The sequence below is a fragment of the Oryx dammah genome, unplaced genomic scaffold (assembly GCF_014754425.2).
Source record: "Oryx dammah isolate SB20612 unplaced genomic scaffold, SCBI_Odam_1.1 HiC_scaffold_2, whole genome shotgun sequence".
Lineage (NCBI taxonomy): Eukaryota > Metazoa > Chordata > Mammalia > Artiodactyla > Bovidae > Oryx > Oryx dammah.
The window spans coordinates 86,488,535-86,512,838 of record NW_024070186.1 but is presented as its reverse complement, the minus strand read 5'-3'; the positions used below and the strand labels follow the sequence as shown (position 1 = coordinate 86,512,838).

Genomic DNA, 24,304 nt, shown 5'->3' with positions numbered 1-24,304 from the left:
GGTCTAACACAAGGGTGCTCCTGAGAAAATGAGCATAGCTGGTAATCCTAATTATTTTTGACTTTTACCTTAGCATGTTCAAATCCATAAGCAGATTTTTAAAGCAAGTATGAAATCATAGTATGAAATCACTGTTCTACAATGTTTGACACTCAATAGTATATTAAAAATGAGATTGTGTATGGGTATATGCACAATCCATATGGCTTAGGTCAAATTAAGATAAAGAACCATGATTTTGCAACATTGCTATTATGAAGGTATATTTCTCAAAGACATCTACTTTGAGATGTGTCTCATTTTATTAAGTAGCTTATTCATTTAGCACTTCAAATACCGTATTTGCTTGATACTGAGACACTATTAATTATAAAATATAAATTTAATGATAGCTTCTCAGGAAAAAAATTGAACATTCTATTAAATACATATATTATTTTCTAAGAATACTAAATAATACATATACATCGGCAAAAGCATCTAGTACTTTCTTCTTCAGTAATATATTAAATATTTCACTTGAAGTATTCTCAGCATTCAGAAGCTAAAGATTTTTGAGTTTACTTCATGGATCAACAAGTATATGGTATCATGCTAACAGACTGCTTTCATAATCCATGATGTTGATTTTGACCTCAGTACTGACAGTATTACTCTGAAGCATATATTAGTGTTTCCTTTGTACTGTCTACTTGATTCTACTAATAATTTCACTTTTTTTCCTTAAACTAATTAGATATTGATAGACGTGAAATAGCTCTTTAAAGTCTGTTAGTATTTTGACTGGTAGATGAATGTCCAGGAACTCACCAATGGTCCTTACAAACAATGAACAAGTCACATTAACTCTCTCAGATTTGAGAATGTCGCACATAATCTATATCGAGACATGTCAGTTTCTACTGCCTTTAATTGATTTGTCTGGTGTGTGATAGGCAGTCCTCTGTATACATAACAACTTTATTTCAAGACTACTTCACTGGGAAATATTTTTTTGAAATATTCTATAAATAAAAAGGAGGATTCTAAATTTTTAAGAAATAACTAAGTGAAGGACATATCAAGTGATATGAAAATCAGGTGAATAGTTATTTTCAGCATCTTAAAGTTTAGCACAGAAGTGCTAAAATTAAAGTTCAAACTGTTTCCTTAGAGAGGTATTCATCACTTCCAAAGAAAATTCTATTGACAATAAACTTTTTCTTTACTCATATTACCATATGCGTAACAGTCCTATAGCTTGATTTCCCCTCCACACCCACATCCAAGCAGTATGCTGTTTCTTACTACTGGAGGTAGGTAATCTGGCAAATGCAAACTCCCTGTACTCTAAACACTCAGAATATGCTTTGAGAGTTCTTTTAAATTTATTACTTTAATTGGAGGATAATTACAATATTGTCCTGGTTTTTGCCATACATTGATATAAATTGGTCACAGGTGCACATGTGTCTCCCCATCCTAAGCACCCCTCACCTCCCTCCCCACCCTGGGAGTTTTTTTTGTAGGCTAATTACTTTACAATATTGTACCCACCCTGAGAGTTCTTATATTAGATCTTGAGAATAAGTCTTGAGGGGAAGCTTACCTGTCCATTTTTGCTTCCTGCTGACAGTAGGCTGCATAAGAGATGATGTTTTCATGGCTGCACCTCTCAGTGGCCAAAGCACCAACATAAAGAACAAAGTCTGCATCCCGGACTCCCTCTTGGTCTGGCACACCCACTGCTCCACAGGGCCACTTACCACCACAACAGACTCTGCATTGCTATGCCCACAGGGAACAACAGAAAATCAGACCAGAGATAAGGTTAACTATAAGGGCTTTTAACTTACAGTGAATCCAGACTTTAAATATGTATGATTTAATTTTTATTTATTAATTCTTCAACTTTTATCAAAATCCATCTCTCTCTCTGGGGCTTCCCAGGTGGCACTGGTGGTAAAGAACCCGCCTGCCAATGCAGGAGATGTAAGAGACACAGGTTCAATCCCTGGGTTGGGAAGATCTCCTGGAGGAGGGCACGGCAACCCACTCCAGTATTCTTGCCTGGAGAATCCCATGGACAGAGGAGCCTGGTGGGCTACAGTCCATGGGGTCACAGAATCAGACATGACTGAAGCGACTTGGTACACACGCACGCACACATTCATACCTCTCTCTACTCAGTTCCTATACTCTAATTTTATATTTATTTTATTAAAATTTCTACTTTATATACAATGATCATAAATGCATAACATTAATTAAAACAGACAACAGCTATTTATAAAGGGCATCCCTGCTGCTGCTGCTAAGTCGTTTCAGTCGTGTCCGACTCTGTGCGACCTCATAGACGGCAGCCCACCAGGCTCCCCCGCATCCCTGGGATTCTCCAGGCAAGAACACTGGAGTGGGTTGCCATTTCCTTCTCCAATGCACGAAAGTGAAAAGTGAAAGTGAAGTCGCTCAGTGTGTCTGACTCTTAGTGACCCCATGGACTGCAGCCTACCAGGCTCCTCCGTCCATGGGATTTTCCAGGCAAGAGTACTGGAGTGGGGTGCTATCGTCTTCTCTGAAAGGGCATCCCACCAGGGTACAAAAAAAGAAATAGAAAAGGTTTTACTAAACCCTGAAACTAGGTGAAAATTACAAGGAATCTTCTTATACATTTTTTAGCAATTTTCTGTGAATCTGTGGTTATTTCAAAATTAATTAATAAAAATCTTCATCCAGTGGAAATACATTCCTATTATAAAGTAATTCATGTATCTTATTAAAAATTCAGATAATACAAAAGTATATAAGGTAAAAAGTTAAAGTCATCTTTATAATACTACCCTGATTTCTAGTTTTCTAAGCAAACTTTGCCCTTTTAACACCTGCTTTTTAGAGAATTTCTATCAAAGTTCCTAAATAACCATAACCTCCAAATTATAAATAGGAAAATCAGTAAATGTTGGGTTTTTTTTAATACATAAGTGATGTTTGTAGAGAGATAAAACAGAAATTCTCACTTCTGCTTACTGTTGCTTCTCTAACAAACGTATTTATAATTTTAAAATTCAATTACTTTAATCTGCTAATAGTTGGTGTTATGAAAAGCTGTGATTTAACAGCATTCTTTTCCATGATCTTTCATTTCTTAAAAGAAAAAATTTAGGACCATCCCCCCATGCAGATAAAACAGAATTTGAAACAACAAAATAATTTTAAAATAAACAAAAATAGGAAAAAAGAAATTGTGCCTTAAAATGTCTAGGAAATGTCTCTAAATGTCTTAGCACAAAAGATAAATATGTAATTAACAAGTTGTTTTAATTTTGAAACATGGCCCTAAAACTCTTTACACTCTTGCGGAATGTGATAAAAGAAATCGAAGCTGACTAAGTTAGCTGAATTAGTGCCAATATAGGGTTCAAAAAGCCTTTGGTGAGCTTCAGATACCTCAAGAAAAAATTACAAAGTACAGTTCAACCATATGCTTGATTTTGCTTATAAAATCAATGTTTAATAACATATTTATTTTCTACAAGTGATGAGAGAACATAGTTAAATAGAGAAAAACATCTAAAGCAATAATCATACTTTTCAAAAAGTATGTATAAGTTGGTTTTCTGGTTTATACATTTAAGTTTTTCTATTTTTTATGATACAAATAATATATGCTTATATGAAAAATTAGAAAGTTACAAAAACATATAACTTATCAAATAAAAGTCCCCCACAATCCAACTCAATGAAAATCATTAAAATTTTAATGTCTCCAGATTTTTAATATATGTATGTTTCCAATCACTTTATAACTTTTTATATGTGTGTATATACTTATTTTTATTACTTATGCTTTTATTTCAGCTTTATTGAAAGGTGAAAGTGAAAAGTCAAAGTGAAAGTCACTCAGTCCTGTCTCTTTGTGACCCCATGGACTGTATAGTCCATGGAATTCTCCAGGAGAATTCCCTTCTCCAGAGGATCTTCTCAACCCAGGGAATGAACCCAGGTCTCCCACACTGCAGGTGGATTTTATACCAGCTGAGCCACAAGGGAAGCCCAAGAATACTGGAGTGGGTAGCCTATCCCTTCTCCTGCGGATCTTCCCAACCCAGGAATCAAACTGGGGTTTTCTGCATTGCAGGTGGATTCTTAACAGCTATCAGGGAAGCCCAATAAGTTAAAGTCGCTCAGTTGTGTCTGACTCTTTGTGACCCCATGGGCTCTCCAGGTCAGAATACTGGAGTGGGTAGCCTTTCCCTTCTCCAGGGGAAGCTTCCTAACACAGGAATTGAACCCAGGGCTCCCTCATTGAAGGTGGATTCTTTAAGAGCTGAGCCACAAGAGAAGACCAACGGTGAAAATTTGATAATTTTTAATTTTTAAATAAAACAGGCTAACTACCCACACTGATTTACCTTAAAAAAAATTTTTTATTGAAGTATATTTGATTTACAATGTGCAAATCTGCTATACAAAGTAACTCAGCTATACACATAATACACATTCTTTTTTTACATTCTTTTCCATTAGTTTATCACAGGATATTGAATATAGTTCCCTGTGCTATACAGTAGGACCCTGTTGTTTATCCATTCTAAACTTAATGTTTGCAACAATTTATATAGAGATCGATTTCATTATTTAACAGCTGTATAGTATTCCATTATGTGGTTATGCCATAATGTAACTAGTATAGGTATATTTATAGTTTTGCAAAGAATACCCTTGAACATATATTATATAGTTGTAAGTATTTTTATGGAATACATTTCCATGATGGGTTGAACCTTACTTTTATTTGAAGAGATAAGGTTAAATTGCCCTTTAAAAATACTGAGGTATACAGCTGCTAAAAGATGTTCTGGAGAGCAAAGAAAAAGTTCTAAGCAGAAATGACTCAGCAACCCCAGAGATAAACTGAAAAAAGAAAATAAATAACTAAATTCACTTGAAAACCAATGAAAGAATAAAATCAGCACACCCAACTGTGATTACTTTCAGTAGAGAATGAGGCTTTTGAACTTAAGTCTGTAAAAACTTCTGGAAACAATCACAGATTGAAAATCTGTTCTAAGTTTATCCTAAAGAATAAAAATGTTGCAAAGAGCAGGGTGAACTACCTGGAGGTGCTTCTCGGGCACTATAATGGGACCGCATTTTGTATGCTCTGCACATTCCTCAGTACAGCATCTGTGGTGATCATTTTCCTTCCGTAGGTATTGGTACTGGTTTGTTGCACATTGTCTTCAGTTCATTTTTACATTAAAGTTTAATTACAAAAAACAAAAAACAAGATTAGTTCACAGCAGTTAAAAACACTGTAAAAAAACTAGTAGCTGCTTTCATTAATAGCTACTATTTTAGTTAGAAAAGTAGTCTCAGAATGAATTTTGGTTCCATGGGAAATCCTTCTAATGTGGGTTTTCAAACACTTCAAAAGCCTATACTGTACACATAAAGGAAGAAAGAAGGGGAGATGGGGAAAAGGGTACAACCACACCTAAAGAAAAGACCCAGTGGGTCCCGTCATAATGGAAAATCAGGCAAAGAATGACTACCCAACATGCTATTTTATTCTTTTTAAATATCTACGGTTTGGTCTCTAAGAACCAGCATAATAAAATACTTCCAGTATAAATTTCAAAATTTGCCATACTGACAGAATGAAGAGGGCAGACTGCTAAACAAGTGACGAAAATGACCTGTGTGAAATGTGACATACCTACTAAGTAATATAGTGCCCGCAGGTCTACGAACCTGGAAAGTCTTCTCTAAATAAGAAACAGCTTGTGGGAAAAGTTTGTTCTAAATAAAAGTTGAAATTAAAAAAGTCAGAATTACAACTAAGAGATAAACCATATTTAAAACAAGCAAGCACAGGGTATTAATGACTAAAGGGAAAGAAGGAAAAAGCCTTGTAACTCAAACACAATATTTAGTCAAAGGTTGTGTGGTTAGGGGTAGGGGAGAGAGTGAGTGTAGGAGCAAAGGAATTTTTTCACCTTCTAGTTTAGTTTTGGAGGAAAGAGCACCAGAAAGTTCCTTCCATACCCTATTTAAATAGAATATTATAAAACATAAATCACCACTATTAATCTAACTTACTTTAAATTTGAGACTGCTTTAGATGACTCCAACATTCATCTAGTTCATGTTAAGAAAATCTTGTATTTAGAAGATCTACCTTAATGTCACCAATTTCTGTTACCCATAAACAGCTGGCTTAGTGTGTGTGTGTGTGTGTGTGTGTGTGTGTGTGTGTGTGTGCGTGCGTGCGTGCGTGTGTGCGTGCGTGCGTGCATGGCTCTGTAATAGTTAAAAAACATGAGGCCAGCACCTTTATAAACAACCTTGGCATTTCATACTATCAGGCCAATTATTCTTCAGGAGAATGAGCATTGACAACAAGAAAACTGTTTTTGACGTTTTTAAAAAGTCATCTTTTCCATCCTATCCTAAGCATGCTCTGCTGCCCTAAAACCTAAGAGGACAAGTAAAAGAAACGAGAATGACTTAATATCACATCATAAAATGAGAAAACTAACTTAATATCAAATATGAACAAAGTTTTAGTGAGTACATCACAACAACATGTTTGTGAAAACGAGAAATATACTTACCAATGTCTTTTATTTAGTCATTCACAAAATAGTCATGTATATATTTTTCATTATTGAACTAAAATTAACATATAATATAATGCACCATTTTAAGTGTTCGAGTCATGAGTATTTATTACATACCTTTACAAGGTGTCTTTTCTCAGGAAGCAACCTGAAAATGATGACATAAAACATAAAGATTGCCATGCTGAGGGTAAAACATTGTCTCATTTGTTCAGAATATATCTGGCAGGAGCCCCAGATCTCAGCAAGCATTTTAGAGTTGATCAAATACAGTCTCGTTTACTTGGGAAGTTAAAGATAGGGAAAGACATCAACTACTCCCAATAGCTCTTCATAAACTACTACAGATTCATAATTTATCTCTTTTCTGAACCTCTCTTTCTTTAAAAATCAGGCTATATCATCTCTCTGGTTAATAATTTTGCACATGTTCTTATTATTGTATACATTGGTATTTCCTCTTATTTTTCCTTCAAGTACTTATTGTGGCCAGGTCTCTTATTGACCACATCCAAGTAGATATACACTGGTTCTGTTTAAATTATTCAAAATGCATAGGTTTAAATCATATCTCATGGTCTTCATCTTTCTAAACTAAAAACCATATTTAGTTTAATTCCACTTACGGAACTCCAGGTAACAAATGAAAATATCTTTAATAGTTTGATTCTTAATAAAAAAGACGACAGAATAATGGTGTACTTACTCTTCAATACTTTTATCGTAGATAATCTTAATTCTTAAATGTTCATTAACATCTCTCTTTACAACATGATTTTTAAGATGGACCTTATTTATGACCTGAGAAAAAGGAATAGATGTGAAAATATATATATAGGTTAGCTACTTAAGGACTCAAAATTAACAAACTAAATTTTAAATGTAATACTCAGGAAAAAAAATATAAGAACTAAATAAATCAAGAGATAGTTCATGCTCACGGATACAAAAACTCAGTATTATCAAGATGTCAGTTCTTCCCAATTTCACCTATGCCAATCCCAATAAAAATTTCAGCAAGTTATGTTGTGAATATCAACAAACTAATTCCAAAGTTTATATAGATGGCAAAAGACCCAGAATAGCCAACAAAATGTTGAAGAAAAAAACAAAGTTGAAGGAATGACACTACTTGACTTCAAGTTACTATAAAGTTACAGTATCAAGAGAGTGTGGTACTGGCAAAAGGAGAAACAAATAGGTCAATGAAACAGAATAGAGAGCCCAGAAATAGACCCACATAAATACATTCACCTGATCTCTGACAAAGGAAAAAGGCAATAAAATGAAACAAAGTCTTTTCAACAAATGGTGTTGGGACAACTGGATATTCACATGGAAAAAAAATGAATCTAGAGTCAGACCACACATCTTTTATAAAAATTAACTCAAAATGGGTTATAAATCTAAAAGTAAAATATAAAATACAAAACTATAAAACTCTTAAGATACTACAGGAGAAAAACTAGATATTCATGGGTATAGTGATGACCTTTTTTTTTGTTTACTTTCTAATACTATTTATTTATTATTTATTTTTGGCTGTGTCAAGTCTTAGTAGCAGCACATGGGATCTTTCGTTAAGGCACGAGCTCCAGAGTGCATGGGCTCTGTAGCTGCAGCTCGCAGGCTTAGTTGCCCTACAGCATGTGCGATCTTAGTTCCCTCACCAGGGCTCAAACCCACATACCCTGCATTGCAAGGTGGACTTTTAACCACTGGACCAGGTAAGTCCCTATTTATTATTTTTTTAGTTGCAGCATGCAAACTTTTAGTTGTGGCACTTGGGATCTAGTTCTCTGACCAGGGACCAACCCAAGGCCCTCTGCACTGGCCCCCACTAGACCATCAGGGAAGTGCCTAGTAATGACTTTTTAGATACAAAACTAAAGACATAATCCATGAATGAAATAATTGATAATTTCAACTTTATTAATAATAAATACTTCTGCTCAATGAAAGTTAACATCAAGAAAAGAAGACAAGCCACATACTGGGAGAATATATTTGCAAAGGACACGTTGGATAAAGGACTATTATCCAAAATATACAAAGAACTCTTAAAACTCAACAATAAGAAAATGAACAACTCAAGTAAAACACAGGCCAAAAACTTTAACACACACCTCACCAAAGAAGGTATGCAGATGGCAAATAAACATACAAAAAGATGTTTCACATTACATATCATTCAGTTCAGTTCAGTTCAGTTCAGTTGCTCAGTCATGTCGGACTCTTTGCGACCCCATGAATCGGAGCACGCCAGGCCTCCCTGTCCATCACCAACTCCCAGAGTTCACTCAGACTCACGTCCATCGAGTCAATGATGCCATCCAGCCATCTCATCCTCTGTCATCCCCTTCTCCTCCTGCCCCCAATCCCTCTCAGCATCAGGAAACACAAATTAAAACAATGAGATATCTCTATATGGCTATTAGAATGGCCAAAATCTGGAACATATACTATACCAAATGCTGCCAAGGATATGGAGCAATAGGAATTCTCATTAATTACTGGTGGGAATGCAACATGTACAGCTATTCTGGGAGACAGTTTTGGCAGTTTCTTACAAAACTAAACACACTCTTGCAGTCATGACTGCTGACCACTCAGCAGTCATGTTCCTTGGCATTTGCACAGATGAGTTAAAAATGTAAATTCACACAAAGACCTGTTCATGGATCTTTACAGGAGCTTTATTCATAATTGCTACAACTCAGAAGCAGCCAAGATGCTTCTCAATAGGTAAATGGATAAATAAACAGTGGTATATCCAGACAATGAAATAGTATTCAGAGTTAAAAGGATGAGCAATTAAGCCATGAGAAGACAAGAAGCAAACTTAAATGCATATCACTGACTCCATGGACATGAGTTTGAGCAAGCTCTGCGAGATGACAAAGGACAGGGAAGGCTAGTGTGCTGCTGTCCACTCTCACGAAGAGTCAGATATGACTGGGAGACAGAACAACAGCAAAGTAAAAGAAGTCAATCCGAAAAGGCTACATACTACACGATTCCAACCAGATGACATTTTGGAAAAGGGAAAACTATGGACAGAATACAAACATTGGTGTTTGCGAGGGATAGAAGGATGGCAGAGGAATAAGCAGAGCACAGAGGATTTTGAAAGCAGTGGAACTACCAGGTATGATACTGTAATGATGGCTGTGTGTCATTATGCATTTGTCCAAAGCCACGGAATATACAACACCAACAGTAAATTCTAATGTAAATTATGGACTTTGAGTGCTTATGATGTGTCAGTATAGTTTCATCAGTTATAACAAAAGTACCACTCTGATTAGGGATGTTGGTAATAGGGGAGTCTATGCATGTGAAGAGGAATACAGTACTTGGGAAATTTCTGTACCTTCTTCACAATTTTGCTGTGAGTCTAAACCTGTTTTTATTTTTAAAAATAAAGTATTTAATTAAAAAAAATAAAGATGAGAAGACAATGAAACAAATAGTTAAAGCACTAAAAGAAAGATGTTCAATACTGAAGTTTATCTCCAATGACATAAAAGATAAACTTTTACATCTCACAGACAGGTGAGATATAAAATTCTAATCATAAGCAAGCTGAAATGACTATACTAATATCAGTAAAGCAAAGGCAGAGAGTATTACCAGTAATAAAGAGTAATGTTTTATAATAATAAAGGATTAATACATCAGAAATTCATAATTATAACTGTGAATGTACCTAGCAATAGATTCAAAATCCATGAAGCAAAAACTGACAAAACTAAAGGAAGGAAAACATTTAAAATCATAGAAAATTTTAAGATCCTATTAGACAAAAATTTTAAGAACATAGAAATCTATAGCTAATATTTTATAATAACTGTAAATGGAATACAACCCTTAAACTTGTATAAAAAATACAGAAATCTGAAGTGTACCATCAGTTACTTTACCTTATTGATGTGTACAGAAAACTACACTCAGTACCTATAGTATACTCTTTAGTAGTACACAGAAAAGCTTAGTGGGATAGAGCATATGCTGAAGTATATGTAAAACAATTTTAAAGAACTGAAATCTTACAGAAGATATTCTCTAAATTAGAAATTAATAACCATAAGCTATCTAGAAAAGGACCAAATGTTTAGAAATTATATTTTAAACATTTTTAATAACCCATGGAGCAAAGATAAAATTACTTGGGAAAATAAAAGCATTTGAACTAAGTGATAATTAAAATACAATGTGTCAAAATTTGTGAAGTGTAGCTAAATTTGTACTGAGAGAAATAGAGATCTTTAAATGTTTTTAGTATGAAAGAAAAAAGAGCTCAAAAACAATGATCTAAGTCTCCGCCTAACAATATGAGCAAAGTAAATCCACAATAAGGAGAAATAACAAAGAACAGAGAATAATGAAATAGAAAACAATAATTAAAGAAAATTACCAAAGCTAACGGCTGGCTATTTAAAATTATTGATAAGATTAATAAGCTCCTAGAAAAAATGGACTAGAATAAAATAGAATAAACACAAATTACCACATTGGAAATGAAAGTGCGGATATCACTCAGATTCTATAGACATCAAAAGGATAAATATATTATCACCAACTTTATGTCAGTAAGTGTAACAATTTAGATGAAATAAAGTCCTTAAAAAACACACATTACCAAGACTGACACAAGATCAAATAGATACTATGAATCGACCTGTATCAGAGAAACTGGATTTATCTGTTCCTAAAAAGTGGTTTCTTGGGGCCAGAAGTGAAAACATGAGTTTTCTGTAAATGGGCACAAGGGTTCTTTCCAGGTTGATGAAAAAGTTCTAAAACTGGACTGTGGTGATAGTTCTGTAACTCTGTAAATTTATTAAAAATCACTTATTTGGATACTTAAGTAGGTGAATTTTATGGTATATAAATTATAGCTCAATAAAAAGTGTTAAAAAAAAAAAAAAACCTTTTCATAAAGAAAACTGTAGGCCCTGATAGTTTCAGTTATGGAAGGCATCACTGACTCAATGGACATGAGTTTGAGCAGACTCCGGGAGATAGTGAAGGGCAAGGAAGATATTAAGGAAGATATTTTCTACAAACTCTTTTAGAAAATACATGATGGAACTTTCCAACTCATTTTGTACAGTCAGCATAATTCTGATACCAAAAGCTAATAAAAATTTCACTGAAAAGGAAACTATAAACCAACATGACTTATAAACATAGATATAAAAATCCTTAATCTATGAGGAAACTGAATTCACAAGTGTATTAAAAAGGATAATACATCATAACCGATTAAAATCTATTCCAAAAATACAAGGTTGATTTACTATTGGAAAATTCAATGTGATCTACTATATTATACATTAAATAATTCCATTTATTTAAGCTGAATTCTAGAACAGGCAAAACTAATTTGCTGTAAAATATAAATCTAATATGAAAAAAATTAAAAAAAAAAAAAGAGATGGGAGAGACTGATTGGCACAGAACAGGAGAAAATTTTCTGGAGACTTGAAAATGTTCTATTCTGTATTGTGATAGGTTGTTGGTTTTACATAAATGATTGCATTTGCTACATTTTAGTATATATAAATTTTATGTGAAAACAAAAAAACTTGTAAAAGTAACAATAACAGTGGGTGGATAGAGAATGGACAGAAGTACATGAAACAGAATAAGAACAGTGGTAGTGTTGAAGCTGGGTGAAGGGTCATGGGAGTTCATTATACTATTCTGGTTTTGGTTTTAATTTACACAATAACAAATAAAACCAAAATTTAAAAGTTTTAGGTTGAGAACAAGTTATATGAGTCAAATGTTTTGTAGTTCCCCACCTTTACCAATATAAAGCTACTGTAATTTCCTGTTGCAATTAACAGAGATACAGTCACTACTGTTACAATGAATAGCACTTGCCTATTCTTTGTGTCCAAATTAAAGCAAAGAAAATGGCCTGAGGACTTGTTACAACATACTCTATGAAGAAACAGGAAAATTTATTAGGAATGAGAACTCTCAAGAATTTAATAGCTTGCTTTTAATATCCGAAGCACCATCACTATTTAGTTTGTTCAGCCAAGAGCCATAAATAAGAATAGTGGAGGGAAGTTTCAGGAAGAGTTTTCAAGCTCTGTACCTTTATTTTATTTAGCCACACTGCACAGCATGTGGAATCTTAGTTCCCTGCCAGGGATTGAACATGTGTCCCCTGCAGTGGAAGCTCTTAGCACTGTACTGCCTGGGAAGTCATTTTTCAGGTCTATAAAAAGAACAACGATCTCTCCAAAAAGCAAAGGGACTGCCTCTGGAGACAATTTCTATATTTGTGGAAATGTTCAAATATAAGTAACAGATTTGTACACTGGCAACAATCACAAGAATAAAACAGCTATTAAGGTTCCTTCAAGTACAGAGATTTTGCAGTTCTTTGAACTACTTTCTCTTGATCTAAATTCAAAGATAGAAATGCAGGGCTTTGTGGGAATGTATTTTAAAAAGAATTCACTAGGTAGGTGGGAGAACTGACATGTTTAAGGGTACAAATTTGAAACTAGTAGATAAGTAAGTCCTGGAGATCTAATGTACAATACAGTGATTACAGATTACAATACTGTATTATACACTTACAAGTTGCTAAGAGACTAAAGAATAAATAAAACAATTCAGCCAGAATGCAGTGTCATGATAAAAGCTGTAATATAGCCACAAACACCAAACTTAGTATTCTGGCATATATGGTTATAACAGCATACAGAGAAATTTGAAAATTATCACAAAAATGAATGGTCTTAGATTTCTGGGCTGAATTGAAAATTTCCAAATTAATCTTTTTTGATAAAGTAATAAGACAAAATATTAATATAAAATCAAGCACAACATGCAGCCTTGCCCCCAGGTATTGTGTCTCCTTTCCTCAAAGAATACTGATTTACTGTGAGTGAAGTCGCTCAGTCGTGTCTGACTCTTAGCGACCCCATGGATTGCAGCCCACCAGGCTCCACCGTCCAAGGGATTTTCCAGGCAAGAGTACTGGAGTGGGGTCCCATTGCCTTCTCCGATTCACTGTGGCCCTCCTCTAAATACTGTACAGAAATCAAAGTACAAGACACAAAACTCATATACCAAGGAAAATTACAATTCAACTACAAAAGCAAGATATGTCTGAAAAATAAGCTGTCACCACATAGCAGGACTCGGTTAAGTGCCAGAAAAGAGTACAGATAAGACATATTGTAAAATGAAAAGAACATTCTGCTGGGGTGGTTTCAGCAGGCTGCCTTGCGATTAAGGAACTAAGAATGAAAGAATTTAGACAGGAAGAAAAATATAATGGGAGGGAGAAAGGTATTTCAGGGCAGAACAGGGTAAAGCAAGCAATGTGATGAAGTAACTTGAAAATAAAATCTGAATTTTGTCTCTAGAGAACCCCCAATATCTCTGCAACGATTTTGTCTAGCTCTCCAATCAATTCCTTTTCAAATCTTTAGGTCAGTGGTTTCCAAAGTAAGGTCCTTGGACAAGAAGCATCATCAACGACCTGGGAACTTCAACTGCAAATTCTGAGGCTCCATCCGAGATCTAATGAGTCAGAAGTGGGCAGCGGGAAGGAATGAATGGAGCGGCCAGTTGAATTTTAACAAGTCCTTAGGACACGGCTGAGCGATTAAGCACAGCACAGTAGGTAATTCTGATGTACACCGAAGTTGGAAAACCACTGCTCTAGGACAACTTGCTAAGCATAACTCTCCGCACGGGAAAGTGATAATGTTCTTTTCAAATGCCGAATTGAGCCACTTTGCTGGGTGCAGGAAGGGAGCTGATGGCTGCTCCCAACCCTCTGAGTTCAGTCTCTGGCCCAATCTCGCTTTCTCCCCAAGTACACCCTGTTCCAACCCTCTCTACCGTTGCCTCCCATATTACTTTACGCTCACAGGGCCCCTCCGTCGCCCTACCTCAGAGTCAGAGGGGACGTGGTGCCGGCATGGAGGAGAACTGCGCAAGGAGACAGGAATAGATGCGGTGCTTGCCCGGAGCCCACCTAAAACAAGTAAAACGCCTCGGACCCACAAAGGACCGCTCCAGTGCCACCGGCTCGGGCCCAGGCCTGAATCCGAGGAGCCCGCTTTTCTACCCAACTCGGCCGCCATCTTCAGGCCGAGCGTCGTTACCATGGAGTACGTGACGCCTCCGCGCCCAGCGCCAGCCCCGCCCCTCGCCTCTCCAAGCAGGTGGAGGGACTTGGCGGCTGAAAGTTGCTTTTTGATTGGCTGGCGTCACCGGTAAGAAGTTCAACGCAGAAGATGAGTCGCATCACGATCATCGCGTCTCCTTCGCGTGAAGCCGGCCGATAAATGCCACCTAGCGGCCCACGTGAGTTGCGCCGTGAGATTAGTCGGTGTTGATGGTAATGAGATGGTGGTAAGTGCGTGTCTTTACTGAGGGAGTTTTACTTTTTTTTTTTTTTTTGAGCGACTTCACTTTCACTTTTCACTTTCATGCATTGGAGAAGAGTTTTACTTTTTAATTCAGTTATCCAGTGAAAAAATATGACCCACTAGGTGCCAGGAGCTTAGACATAGATGCAAAATCTTACGATTTAGCTCTCTGTTTAAAAGGTAAGTAGAATGTACTTTTCAATTTTACTTATCCTGAGTCACCGATTTTAGGACCTACCTTTTTTTTAAGTTGAAGGTAGTTGATTTATAATACCGTGTTAAATCCACTTAAAAAAAATTTTTTTTTTCCCTCCCCCTTGTGGCTCAGCTGGTAAAGAATCCGCCTGCAATGCGGGAGACCTAAGTTCCATCTGTGGGTTGGGAAGATCCCCTGGAGAAAGGAAAGGCTACCCATTCCAGTATTCTGGCCTGGAGAATTCCATGGACTGTATAGTCCATAGGGTCGCAAAGAGTCGGACAAGACTGAGCGACTTTCACATTCACAGTAGGTGGGATCTTAAGTTTCCTGACCAAGGATCAAACCCTGGCCCCTGCATTGGAAACATGTCTTTTTAATCACTGGACCTCCAGAGAGGTCCCAAACCCACTTCTTAACTAAAGTCATTTTCTGTACAATCAATGCATGTTAAAGAGTTGCAAATGCGTTAACTCCGGTAGCTTAGACGGCAAAGAATCTGCCTGCAATGCGGGAGACCCGGGTTTTATCCCTGAGTAGGGACGATCCCCTGGAGAATGGCTTACCTACTCCAGTATTCTTGCCTGGAGAACTGCATGGACAGAGAGTAACAGTCCATGGGGTTGCAAACAGTTGGACATAACTGAGCAATTAACACTTTTAACCCTGGAGGAAACCTGGTAGATCCTTGCTATTAAAAGCTTGAAAGCTGAGCTGTGAGAAACTATAAAAAACTCTCCTTGTGGCCCACAAAAGAAACCACAAAACTGGGAACTGGAAGCACTGAGCTTGTAACAGTCACTTCAAGAATTGAATATTATAAATTACTATACTAGGAACTGTAGTAGGTTAAAAAAAAATCCCAAGAATTTATACTTCATTGGATAAGATTATGTACTAAAACAAACCAAAAAAAAGGGTGGGGAATCCTACACAAGAATAGTGGCATTAGATGTGGCTATCTTCCCACTACAGGAAGTTGGGATTTTAAACCAAATTTATCACTTTTAGTATGTGCTCTCTACACAAAACCACAAAGAAATTCCGGATTGTGAATAAAGAATGGTACCAGTTATCAAGTTCCCAGAGATAACAGCAGTGTCTTAACAGTTTAAAAGATAAGGTGCTAGCCATTTTAGTTCATTTCTGTGAAACAAGCAATTCCTCCAATGTATCTTTGTCTTGAGGACAGTCTGCACTAAACCAAACCTCTATGGGAGCAGACTAAGCCTAATACAGGCTCTCACAAGTGCTACCATTGAATGTGTGCAAGGCTTACTTCCAACTGCATTTACTTGTTATCCTACAAACTCTCAGCTTGCCTTTTCTTCAAGTGCCTACCACTTCTTGTTTATCCACCTCATTACTCTACCATTATCCCTGGATCTATCCACTGAACTCCTACAAGAGATGGTTTCCTGTCCTCTGTATGCCTAACCCAGACCCCAATAACTACCTGCCTTCCTAGACACGTTTACAGGTGGGCATTCTCCAGCTTTCTCGAACTCATGAACTCTCCCCTCCTAACCATCCCCTGGTCCCCCAAATTTGTGTAGTTACCTGTTCAGCAACCAAAGCTGAGAACATTACTTTTGAAGACTCTTGGTCTATTTCAGTGTGCAAATATCTTAGTTAAGACTGCAAAGCCTATCTAGTTATCCCTTCGTTTATGCTGGGTTGCACAGGGATCTTTCTAAAATATGAATTTTGTCGCCTGTCACTCAAGCTCAATGACTCTAATACAATATTGTTGGGACATCCTTGGCAGTCCAGTGGTTAAGACTGCTTCACACTCACTTTGGAAGCACACAAAAATTGGGATACTACCAAGATTAGCATGGTCCCCACACAATGACACACAAATATGTGAAGCATTCCATATTAAGACTCGTTTCCACTGCAGGAGGGGCGTGGGTTCGACCCCTTGTTGGAGAACTAAGATTCCATATGCTATGGGTGATACAAAAACAAAATTAAATACTAATATCCTGGCATCTGGTAGTTTTATAGACTTTCCAATTACTCCAAATAGGTTTTAGTCACATTACATTACATAACCCAGTTAATTTGGTTCCTCAAATGCCTTCTAAGCAGAAGGCACATCAAATCTTTGTGCCATTTCCCTTTTGAAATCGTAGGGAGATGACTGGCAACTGATATTTCATCTGCTCTTCCTTGCCTTGACCCAACATTCCAAGTTCAATTTCCTTAAGATCCTACTCAAGAAATTTGAAATGTGGTGGCCTTTGAAAGGGTGAGGAGCGTGGTTACTCAATGATTCCAAACTGTTGCTTCTCACAACCCACATTGTTTCCCTTACGGCCATGCCTCCCAACAGTTGCTACTGGACAAAGACTAGCAGTACAAACACATACCCAATTTCCCTGACTCTTTTGGCTTCAGGGCCACCATTAAACTAAGTGAAATGTAGAACTGCTATGTTCTACTCATTTCTAAGAGCTCTTAAAATAAACCCACTTACAATTTTAAGTCAAAAGGGGCTCAGTTTGTCAAATTCCCATTCAGATCAGTCGCTCAGTGGTGTCTGACTCTTTGCAACCCCGTGAATCACAGCATGCCAGGCCTCCCTGTCCATCACCAACTCCCGGAGTTCACTCAGACTCACGTCCATTGAGTTAGTGATGCCATCCAGCCATCTCATCCTCTGTCGTCCCCTTCTCCTCCTGTCCCCAATCCCTCCCAGCATCAGTCTTTTCCAATGAGTCAACTCTTCTCACGAGGTGGCCAAAGTACTGGAGTTTCAGCTTTTGCATCATTCCTTCCAAAGAAATCCCAGAGCTGATCTCCTTCAGAATGGCCTGCTTGGATCTCCTTGCAGTCCAAGGGACTCTCAAGAATCTTCTCCAACACCGCAGTTCAGAAGCATCATATCATGCCAAAATATCTCAATCCTGCACTTTACTATATTAAAACATGGAGCCAAAGAAAGCAAGCAACACTGTCCAGGCAGTCCTGACCACCCTCTACTAAGATTTATGGCATTTTGGAGACATTTTCAAGTTACATATTATTCCCAACCAAACGTTATACAAATACTGGAATGCTTTGTCCAGTCACAAAACCCAAATATCTCTCACCCACATTTGTTCAAATAAGCCACCAAATACCATCAATATATTCCACAAATTTCTCCCATCTATCATTTTTAATCCCCAGATTTCCCAACCAATCTGTATCAAACAAGTGCATGCTATTATTACCAGGTACTTTAGATCAAAACAAGGTTCTTTCAGTGTAATGAGGGAGACAGGTAGCAATACCACAGTGCCAGAGTTGAAATAAAAGGAAGAATTATAGGTCCATTTGATGTGGAAATGTGGAAAAGTTTTACATATATATCAATACTGGCTAAAGGGACTTCCCTGGCCGATTAGTGGTTAGGACCCTGCACTCTTACTGCCAATGGCTTAGGTTTGATTACTGGTTGGGGGACAGAAAAAAACCCGTAAGCCATACAGTGCTGCCAAATTTAAAAATGTTTCCATAGGCTAGGTTTCAGTGCTCCATCAACAGAAACCTTCCAAGATACTCCTTTCCACTGTTTCCAACTAAAAATCACTTGTAATCTTCCCCCTACCATTTAAGGTCTTGTATTAAGATACAAGATACATCCATCATCAAAACCTTCCTATAGTCCTATATTCTCTAGGCTCCTGTGTACTCTGTATATGCCTGATAGCCACCACCATTTTAGGACATAGCAACTGTATTCAGGACAAAGAATTTTTTAAGCCATTTAACAAAAGCACAACAGGACAAATCCACACTTTTATTTATTTTCAAGAAGTTTAAATTCTTGAAGGGTACAGCATCTGGAGGGGAAAAGAACACAAGGTACATGTTATAAACAAGAGTTACTGAATACCACAACATAAATACATCTCTCATCCCATTAGCTATCTGAGAGGCACCCAATGACTCATATCCTCATGGGAAGGGAACCAATGTTTATAGCCTTCAGTTTCTGAATAGTCACTGACTAAGAATCAGTACTGGGAACACAGAGTCCATTTAATTTTGCCTCCTCTAACAATACGGGGGCTTCCCAGGTGGTGGTAGTGGTAAAGAATCCGCCTGCCAGTGCAGGAGACAGGAGACAAGTCAGAAAGATATCCTGGAGAAGGGCACAGCAACACACTCCAGTATTCTTGTCTGAGAAATCCCATGGACAGAGGACTCTGGAGGGCTTCAGTCCATAAGGTCACATTCGGACATGAGCAAAGCAACTTCACTCACATGCATTAACAGTAAAAACCTGCTCTGATGAAAAATTTCAACTGCTCAGCAGGGTTCAGTAGTGCCCTGTGTCCCCAAAGATGTAGCCATATCTATTAAAAATGCATCCTAAGTAAAGAAAACAGGAGCTATCCTGTTAGAAACCACAGAATCTGGAGTTGAAGGCTTTGCCTGAAGCCTTGGGATGTGAGCATCTGTTAGCCTTAATACCCATTTCAAGACTGTTATGATGAAGAGATGGGAAGTATTAAGAATTAGGTCCAAAAAAAAAAGAATTATGCCAGGAAAAGGTATACTCAATTTTTCATTTTCTAGCAATTACTTCAGAGCCTAATACATTTGCCAGAAAACTGTTTATTTAAATAGCTGACCCTTGAACAACCCAGGTTGAACTGCACGTGTCCACTTATACAGATTTCTCTCAGTAAATACATACTACACAATCTGCAGTTGACTGAATCCACAGATGCAGATGGCAACTGCAAAGTTTACATAGATTTCCCACTAGCCCCTAACCCCTGTGTTGTTCAAGCGTCAAATGCTATTCCCCACCACTTCCAAGCAGCTTTAGCAATTACCTGAAATAAGGCACAATCCATTTGAACCCTTTGCCTTCGCTTTTCACATAATGCCAAGAAAATGTTCCATAATACAATTTCACAGTAGCCGCTAATTTTACAGCCTGAACTATTGGTGACATTTTATTATCACAGTAATCCTTAATGGTCCAAGCTGAACCCCTTGAGCTTAGTTTGATTCCACAAGGTTCCACAGTTAACAATGTACTTACCACACGAATTCTGTGTCCAATGGCCTTAGCAGGAAGGTTGCTTCGGAATTTGGCACGAACCATGCCACTGTTTCCATGAGCTCGAGTGATCTTTCCCCAGATTACTCTGGTTTTGTTAGGTTTTCCACCAGGAGTTACTGTGTTGCTGATTTTAAGACGATTAAAAATAAAAAAGGCATAAGAACCCACAGACCCAATATAGTGTGGTGCAAAATCAAGGTGACTTCTAGATCAGTGGCCCTCAACCCCAGTTAACCACTTAATTCACTTGAGAAATAAATGCTAGTAACTGTAACAGTGGAGAAGGCAAGGGGTAGATGAAAAAGGGGACAAAAAAATGTGAGTATAGGGAGAGAAACTTGTTTGTAATTGTAAACAGCCAGGGAAGGCACTACTAAAAAGCTAATGCTGGAAAAAAGACTGGAAGGTAAGGGAACAGCTTGTGTTAAAAAATGGGAGGTTGTGTCCTTGGCTTGCTGCTGCTACTGCTGCTAAGTCACTTCAGTCGTGTCCGACTCTATGCCACCTCATAGATGGCAGTCCACCAGGCTTTCCCGCCCCTGGGATTCTCCAGGCAAGAACACTGGAGTGGGTTGCCATTTCCTTCTCCAATGCATAAAAGTGAAAGAGAAGTCACTCAGTCGTGTCCGACTCTTTGCAATCCCATGGACCGCAAGCCTACCAGGCTCCTCCGTCCATGGGATTTTCCAGGCAAGAGTACTGGAGTGGGGTGCCATCGCCTTCTCCAGTCCCTGGCTTGGGGAAAGGCAAAATATCTTAGCTGGGTTAAGAGAAAACACGGGGAGCCCTAAATGCATAGTCTTAGAAGCTCCTTAATGACTTCAGCTTTTAACCATATGAGAAGGGGACCAGCTGGAGTTTCAGCAAAAGTATAGATGATTTGACTTATAATAATTAAAAATCTCAAAGGATCTCTCTGGTTGCAGCAGGAAAAGCGGCTGAGGGAGATGAAAGCATTCCCCACAGATCTTTTTTAAAACAATTAAAAAACAACAGTCTACCCATTTCTTCCACCTCTCCCTCAGCCTCTATCCCAAAAGTTTTAACTGAGTTGGAATGGGTTTAAGAACCAATACTCTAGAGATTATCTTTAAGCATCCATAAAATATATAACCTCAAGAGATCAACAAAATGAATTAAGGTACATGAAAAATGCCTGGATTCTCCAGGCAGGAACACTGGAGTGGGTTGCCATTTCCTTCTCTAGAAAAATGCTCTACAAAACCTTAAAATCATATTATAAGAAGCTGACTCCTCCTTTGAAACAATTAACAGCTGTAATTTTTCTAAGTGCAGTAGACATCTACATCCAACACTACCCTAAAGTTGCTTAAAATCCCAAAGTAAAAACCACAACATTATCAATTACTTTACCAACTTAAAATGAAACAAATCAAGTAAAAACTCCAGAGTATAATACTATAAACTTACTTCTTTGCTTTGTACACATAAGCACATCTCTTGCCTAAATAGAATTCAGTTTCATCTCGAGCATATACACCTTCAATTTTCAGGAGAGCAGTGTGTTCCCTTTGGTTCCGTAGACCCCGTTTATAGCCAGCAAAAATTGCCTTGGACCACAGCCTAAGACAAAATACATTGTTAATTCGAAGCTGTTAAAATCTCACTTAACTTCAACAAGCAACAGGTATGGTTTGACTTGTGATAACCCCCACCTAAATTTACCTACACCAAACATCTATTTTTTTTTCCCCACCAGACTTACCTTCCAGACATATTTGTCGTTTTAGAAGTCCCGTTCCCAGCAGGCCTTAAAACAAAAATAATCAGTTTAAAACCCCGCAACGCCCGTTTCCAACCTACTAGCTTCCTGTGGAACAGCACCCCAAACTAAAAGAATGCTGGATAACTAAGCAAACGCCAAAATGTAGATAAAAACTAAAGTGGCAAGATTCTACACTACAAGACATAACTCCTAGAAACACCAAAAGAAAGTCTTAAGAACAACACTTTTACACACTGAAGTTAAGTCGCTCAGTCGTGCGATTCAAGAGTCCCGACTCTTTGCGACCTCACGGACTGTAGCCTGTCAGGCTCCTCTGTCCATGGGATTTTCCAGGCAAGAGTGCTGGAGTGGATTGCCATTCCCTTCTCCAGGGGACCTTCCCGACCCAGGAATCGAACCCGAGTCTCCCACATTGCAGGCAAACGCTTTACCATGGGAGCCACCAGGGAAGCCACACTGAACGGGAAAGAAAAGCTAAGGAAAGACATAGTAAACATGCAAAAAACAGGTTTGAGGTGGCAGTAAATGGACAAAGAACCCTGCCTAAAGGTGCCGCTGCTGCCAGACAAAATGCATCTGTTTTGTATTTTACTCCGCTAGGGCCCGGAAGCAACTGGGGTTACCGGAGCACCCATTCTCGGAGGTCAGGGGACCAGCACCATCAGTCCCATATCTCCTCCATCCTGTCCTCCCTGTTGCTGGAAATCACAGAAATCGTTAGCTGGTAGAGCCTCGGAGTCACAGCCATGCCTCGTCCAAGGGATAGCCGAGCCTACCCCACTAGTTTGCCCCCAAAGTTCAGCTGCAGGAACTCCACACACCTTCACAGGGTCCAAGATGGCTGAAAGAGACCAGCGAAGACCCGCCGCGTGGCCTTGTGGGTAAATACATCTCCGCCCCGCCCCCGTTTAGGTAACTTCCGCGACCGCCAAAAAAGTAAGCCTCAGAAATCGCCTTCTGACTGAAATAAACCACGTTCAAAATCACCTGTACAATTCTTTCCCTAAGTCCTTTTATCTTTGTAAGCTGCAAAGTGTATTATTTTGGAACACAGGGAGGCAAAATAGTAGCCAGCTAAAAGAGAAGAAAAGGTCCTCCGAAGCTGTCCGTTGCCATAGAAACACCTCAGCTTGGTTCGGACGGCCTCGGGGGCTGTAGTTGGCAAAGTGAAGCCGGAGAGGAGGACGACCTACGCTTCGAGTACCCTAGAACTGGTTCGCCAACAAGGGGGTATTTTTCCTTCTTACCACTTAGGAGTAGGGCAAACGGAAGCTCTCGGATCCTAGCCTGGAAGAGAAAGACCGCGAGCAAGAAAGCAGGAGGAGAAAGCTCTTAATTCTCTATACCTTTCCTACCCCTTTGCATGCATATATACTCAGTCGCGTCTATTTGCGACTCTATGCACCGTCCTCCACCAGGCTCTGCCCATGGGTTTCTCTAGGCAAGAATACTGGAGTGGGGAACCGTGTTCTCCTCCAAGGGATCTTCCCCACCCTAGGAGCTTACCTGCATCTCTTGGATTGGCCGGCGGGTTCTTTACCACCAGCGCCACCTGGGAAGCCCTCTTCTGCCTTTCTGCGACCTTGTTCAGTTGTGTCCGACTCTTTGCGACCCTATGGACTGTAGCGCGCCAGGCTCCTCTGTCCATGGGGTTCTCCAGGCAAGGATACTGGAATGGGTTGCCATTCCCTCCTCCAGGGGATCTCTCCGATCCAGGGATCGAACCAGCGTCTCCTTTGGCTCCTGCATTGCAAGCGAATTCTTTACCCATTGGGCCACCTGGAAACCACCCCCCGCCCCTTACCACCCGTTTAATTCTTTCCTCCTTTTACTCCTTTATCTCTTTAGAGAAATGACTTAAGTTCTTACCGCCGTTCTTCGTTTTGACTCCGAGGGTGAAGAGCACATCCCTGACAAAGCCTTGTTGCCTTTGAAGGAGAACTCAGCTGCCAAAGGGCTTTCCTGGTGGCTCAGCGGTAAAAAAAAAAAAAAAAAAATCCCCCTGCCAATGCAGGAGACGCAGCTTCCATCCCTGGGTTGGGAAGATCCCTGGAGAAGGAAACGGCAACCCACTACAGTATTCTTGCCTGGGAAATCTCTTGGACAGTGGAGCCTGCCAGGCTAGAGTCCATGGGGTCACAAAAAAGTTGGACACGACTTTATGACAGCAGTTGCTAAACTCCAAGTGCCCATCACCTAGCCCACGTCCAATTGGTCTTCAGTAAATATTTGTGCACTGGAATGGGATAGCTTAGTGGATGCCCGAGATTTACCTTTCCT

General features: G+C 38.7%; 3 protein-coding genes across 8 annotated transcripts in view; 1 reads left to right on the top strand and 2 right to left on the bottom strand.

The window, feature by feature from the left end:
* LMLN (leishmanolysin like peptidase) overlaps positions 1 to 14,763 on the bottom strand; it is a 53,186-nt gene extending 38,423 nt beyond the window's left edge. Inside the window, exons 1-6 of the mRNA XM_040250126.1 lie at positions 14,531 to 14,763; positions 7,309 to 7,403; positions 6,720 to 6,750; positions 5,699 to 5,781; positions 5,097 to 5,220; positions 1,589 to 1,767 (exon numbers count right to left, since the gene is read on the bottom strand). Coding sequence (XP_040106060.1) covers positions 1,589 to 1,767; positions 5,097 to 5,220; positions 5,699 to 5,781; positions 6,720 to 6,750; positions 7,309 to 7,403; positions 14,531 to 14,749 — 731 coding nt within the window. The 5' untranslated portion in view covers positions 14,750 to 14,763. The remainder of the gene's footprint in view (positions 1 to 1,588; positions 1,768 to 5,096; positions 5,221 to 5,698; positions 5,782 to 6,719; positions 6,751 to 7,308; positions 7,404 to 14,530) is intronic.
* A 4,202-nt stretch (positions 14,764 to 18,965) lies between these two features.
* On the bottom strand, positions 18,966 to 23,047 carry RPL35A (ribosomal protein L35a). Of its 4 annotated transcripts, XM_040250041.1 has the most exons (6): positions 22,801 to 22,830; positions 22,648 to 22,722; positions 22,004 to 22,048; positions 21,709 to 21,861; positions 20,257 to 20,401; positions 18,966 to 19,042 (listed from the first exon to the last, which is right to left on the bottom strand). In XM_040250041.1, the coding sequence occupies exons 3-6, from the start codon at positions 22,012 to 22,014 to the stop codon at positions 19,019 to 19,021; spliced, it is 333 nt and encodes a 110-aa protein (XP_040105975.1). In that variant the 5' UTR covers positions 22,015 to 22,048; positions 22,648 to 22,722; positions 22,801 to 22,830; the 3' UTR covers positions 18,966 to 19,018. The 4 variants fall into 4 exon arrangements, with proteins under 4 accessions (XP_040105975.1, XP_040105960.1, XP_040105981.1 ...); XM_040250026.1 differs by lacking the exons at positions 22,648 to 22,722; positions 22,801 to 22,830 and adding an exon at positions 22,846 to 23,047; XM_040250047.1 differs by lacking the exon at positions 22,648 to 22,722 and having other exon boundaries at positions 22,801 to 22,869.
* A 63-nt stretch (positions 23,048 to 23,110) lies between these two features.
* Positions 23,111 to 24,304, top strand: part of IQCG (IQ motif containing G) — a 51,748-nt gene continuing 50,554 nt past the window's right edge. The window contains exon 1 of one of the 3 annotated variants that reach the window (XM_040249816.1): positions 23,111 to 23,254. The gene's annotated coding sequence lies outside the window, so the exon portion shown is untranslated. The remainder of the gene's footprint in view (positions 23,255 to 24,304) is intronic. The other 2 variants (XM_040249834.1, XM_040249825.1) reach the window with 2 other exon arrangements.

Coding starts and splice junctions, on each gene's coding strand:
- RPL35A (XM_040250026.1), bottom strand. Junction 20,402..21,708: donor TATGTGTACAAAGCAAAGAA/GTAAGTTTATAG, acceptor TCTTAAAATCAG/CAACACAGTAACTCCTGGTG. Junction 19,043..20,256: donor TTGGACACAGAATTCGTGTG/GTAAGTACATTG, acceptor TTTCCCCTCCAG/ATGCTGTACCCTTCAAGAAT.